Here is a 4,202-nt window from a genome sequence, read left to right on the forward strand (position 1 = left end):
GATTAAATCTTTAAAGAAGCCATGAAAATAAGAATAAAAAACCTTCCAGCCAACAAATGTTATTTAATGAGTCTCTTTCTCCAGAAGACATTCAAATAGTAAAGGGAATGAAATCAGCACTCCCCAGTTGCCTGGTACAAATACTGACTGACTCATTCCAGATGGAGAGAACAGTTGTAAAACCACTACAATATTTGGCTTCCAGGTGATGGTGGTATGTTTCTTTCCTAATACAAAATGTGTGAGAATACCATTAAGCAATAAAAAGGAAGAAGGCATACATGCTACAACATGGATAAGCCTCAAAAAACATTATACTCAAAGAAGCTGTATCATTCCATTTATAGAAAATGTCCATAAAATGCAAATGCATAGACAGGAAGCAAATCAGTGTTGCCTAGGGTTGAGGGTGGGTAAGGGAACTGTCAATGATGAGAAGGGATCCTTTTGGGAGTAATGGAAATATTCTAAAACTGGCTTGTGGAGATGGTTGCACAACTCTGTAAACTCACAGGAAATCATGCATTTTACACTTAAAAGGGATGGATTTTATGGCATGTAAATTATTGGTTATTCCCTGGACTAAAATAAAATGCTATTCTTTGGACAAAACAAAAAAACACAAAACTATTTGGAAAACAAAACAAAACAAAACAGCATCCTGCCACCTCTCCTGGGTCTGGAGGTGGTTCCTAGGTTGCCATGGAAGTCACGTGTCTGTCACACTCCCTGTGAATTCCGCTCTTTCTCCCATTTCCACCTGTTAAAAGTCACCAGGATGAGGGAGGACACATTACCAAATCGGAGATTCTGTGCAATCACAACAGACCACAGGTCTGGGAGTTTGGAAAGGCAATCAAGCATAAATCCTTCCTGATCTAGAAAGGAAGAAAGGGCAGATACTGAGGGGCCCGGGCCACCTCAGAAGCGTGGCCTTACCCATTACAGTAAATGGAGCCCGCTGGGGAAATCCAATTCCAGCAGAAACCAAGTCGGAAGGCTGGATCCCTAAGGTCGAAAGAATAACCAATCAGTTGACAGGGTTTCTAAAAATACCAAGCACGCGCTTGTCCAACCCAGGTTGCTTTTACTTTAGAAGTAGGAACTCCATTTCCACCGGAGCACGAAGTTGGGAAGTTTGGTTCTGAGGCCGCGTGGAGCTGGTAGCTCTCCGGAGGACGCAAGGCCTCTGGGCGGACAACGGCCCTGCGCCCCCTCAGCCGCTTTGGCCGAAGCAAAGCCCAAGTTCCCCCGCGAGGGCCGCAGCTCCGCCGTCGGAAACCGTGCGCCGGGGACCCGCCCTCGCCAGCCCGGGTGAGGCTGGCCGCTCACGTCGGGCAGCCGCCCCGCCCGGAGCGCACTCAAGCCTGAGCGGCCGGCGCCGTAAACCCCGGGCTCACCCCGCGCGTCTCCAGGCACGGGCCCAGCCGCCGTTCTACACTCGTTCCGATACCCCTGACGCCGGGTCCCACGGGGGCCCCGAGATGCTGACCCCGGGCCTTCGCGCCTCCCCTAGGGACGGACGCGGCGTCTAGGTGGCCGAGGTCCGCACTGCGGGGGGTGAGGCGCCTCGGCGCGGGCCTCACTACCCGACCGGGAGGGGATGGGGGCGGAGCTGGACGGTCGCCGCCCAGCCCCCGGGGACAGGCTCCCAGCCCCCTCCTCGCACGCCCCCCGCACAGTGCTCATGCGCGCAGCCAGGCCTTTATAGCGGCGGCAGGAGACGCGCTTTCCGCACTCGGGCGCAGCCAGAAGGATCCGACTCAGGTGCGGAACCCTGGGCGTCCGGCGGTGGGCGTGCGGGTCCCTGACACCTGCCTATCCGAGTCTCTCCTTTGTCGTTCCCAGCTTCTTTCTGTCTTGATATCGCACCCCCTTTCCCGGGCCGGGGTTGCACATCGATGCTGGGTTTGGCTCGATTTGCAGCCAGAGCATCGCCACCAGATAGAGAGGCGTTAGCTCCCGGGCAGCGGCCTCGTAGGTCACCCCCCCTCTCCACCGCCCCTGGTTTCCGAGGGGTGCGGGATCTCCAAGGGGAGGGCGGGCGCAGTGTGGTGGGGAAGTAGGGGCCTCCGTTCCCGGGAGCCTCCCTCGCATTCTCCCTGTCTCCCAGGTCCGAGGAGCCCCTCGACTACCATGTCTGCAGCCTGGATCCCCGTTCTCTGCCTCGGTGGGTACGCGCCCCTCCCCACTCCCTTCCCGTCGCACCAAGCGGGGCGGAAGCTGGAGCCAGCCCTCCCGCTGTCCTTTCTTCGCAGGTGTCTGTCTGCTGCTGCTGCCGGAGCCTGCGGGCAGCCAGGGAGCTGGTGAGTTGCGGGTTCCTCTGTCGCGGAAGCAGGGCTAAGTCCAGGCGGTGGGAGGGGTTGGGGGCCGGCAGGTAGAAGAGCGCTCAGACCGAGCCCCTAGACCTTGGTCCCGGGGACCAAAGCTGGAGGGCGCCAAGGTTGGAGCGGCTGCCGGGCGCACACCCATCCATACCCACGGCGTATCTACTCCGGCTTACCCATTACTCCCACGCGAGGAGGCCCCTGGTACCTGAAGGGGACGTTCTTCCCAAGGCGCGGAGAAGGAAGCGTCCCCGAATCTACACTCACATCGCGGGAGGCACCTGGCAAGCCGAGCATCGGCATCGAAAGGTCAAGGCAGGGGAGTATTCGTTGAGTCCTAGCGAGTGGCACACCAGTCTCGGGTTGTCTCCCGGGTTGAAGTCAGGAAGAAGCCTCCCAGACCCGACTTCACACTGTCAGAGCTGACAGAGACAGCGATACTTACATCCTTGTCCCACCTTGCTTGAACCCCTGGTTTCTAGGAGTAACCCCTATTTGTAGCCCATCTCATATTGGAGAGAGTCTAAAAAGTTTGTTCCACATGTAAAAGTCCGAGTATGTGTGTGTGTTTTCTACAATATAAATGGCAAACTCTTTTACAAAATCTATCCTGTTCTTCTTGAAAGGAGAAATGAGGGTAAGCATTGCACTGGGCTGTTTTCAGCACCCCACCCCCACCACACACACGTGCACACACACACACTCTCTCTCTTTCTCCCCCTCCCTCTCTCTCTCTCTTCCCCTCCCTCTCTCTCTCTCTTCCCCTCCCTCTCTCTTTCTCTTCCCCTCCCTCTCTCTTTCCCCCCTTCCTTCCCTCTCTCCCCCCCTCCCTCACTCAAGTCAATGTTGGCAGCTAAAGGCAGAGCCTCTGATGACCTGGAAAGTGGGAGGAAGGATTAAGGCTGTTTGGTCACATGTATAAGGCTCACAGGTATGAGGCTACTGTTTTGGGTAAGGATTTTAACTTTCCCAGCAATCTAGAGTGTTTCAGAGCTAAGGAATCGGCATTTTAGCTGGCATTCTGCCTTCCCTTCCAATAGAGATGCATAGTTCAGGGTGCAGCTCAACGTAGAGAGCTCGTAGAAAAGGGTCATTGGTAGAGGAAGGCTGCTCAAGTGGGCAGATGACCAGACAGCATTACTCTGTCTTGGAAAAAAATAAGGTGCTTTTTTGGTTTTTTATTAACATTTGTTTCAAAAAGTTTTGGATAACCACAATTTCTTGTGTTTGGAAAATAGTATTTAATAACATTATTCTCAACTTGATATTTATAGTAAATTGATGAGTTAACATATTGTTACATGCTGCCAATAACTTGTGTCTGCCTAACATCTTTTATAGTAAGAACTTCAATTCTTGATTAGTTTGGGTTGGTATGTAAAATTTGAGAGTATTAACACTGTTTTCTAAAAAATGCATTCATGGCATGATAAATCTCTCTTGACAGATTTGGAGCAGAAATAAGCAGGTTCAATTCAGATAAAAATGCTTCATTTCATAGAGACTAACTTCCCTGTTTCCTATCCTGCAGGAGTTGGGCTGTGGGACCTAGGGCAAATTAACCCCATTGCTTTAATTTCTGCATCTGTAAAATAAGTGATTGAGCTAAATGACACTTGTAAAGGGAAACATCTGTTCACTGGCTTCTTTAAATTAAGATACAATTTTAAGGCACTGCATTTGGAGAAAAACTGGTATAAATGGTCCTCGAAGCAAAGGATGGGACCTTAGAGGTTTGTGCATGTGTCTATGAAAATGTTTCTCATTGCGGTGCCTGGGTGGTTTGTCGGTTAGGTGTGCAACTCTTTTTTTTTTTCCTTAAGATTTATTTATTTATTTATTTATTTATTTATTTATTTATTTATTTATTTATTT

General features: G+C 51.3%; 1 protein-coding gene across 1 annotated transcript in view; it reads left to right on the forward strand.

Annotated features, from left to right (window-relative positions):
• Positions 1-1,634: 1,634 nt before the first annotated feature.
• Positions 1,635-4,202, forward strand: part of COCH (cochlin) — a 14,965-nt gene continuing 12,397 nt past the window's right edge. The window contains exons 1-3 of the mRNA XM_025870217.2: positions 1,635-1,767; positions 2,114-2,170; positions 2,259-2,306. Of these exons, the coding sequence (XP_025726002.1) occupies positions 2,137-2,170; positions 2,259-2,306 (82 nt within the window). The 5' untranslated portion in view covers positions 1,635-1,767; positions 2,114-2,136. The remainder of the gene's footprint in view (positions 1,768-2,113; positions 2,171-2,258; positions 2,307-4,202) is intronic.

This window comes from Callorhinus ursinus, unplaced genomic scaffold (genome assembly GCF_003265705.2).
Source record: "Callorhinus ursinus isolate GAN/ISIS: 27379988/994484 unplaced genomic scaffold, GSC_fseal_2.0 scaffold8, whole genome shotgun sequence".
Classification (NCBI taxonomy): domain Eukaryota; kingdom Metazoa; phylum Chordata; class Mammalia; order Carnivora; family Otariidae; genus Callorhinus; species Callorhinus ursinus.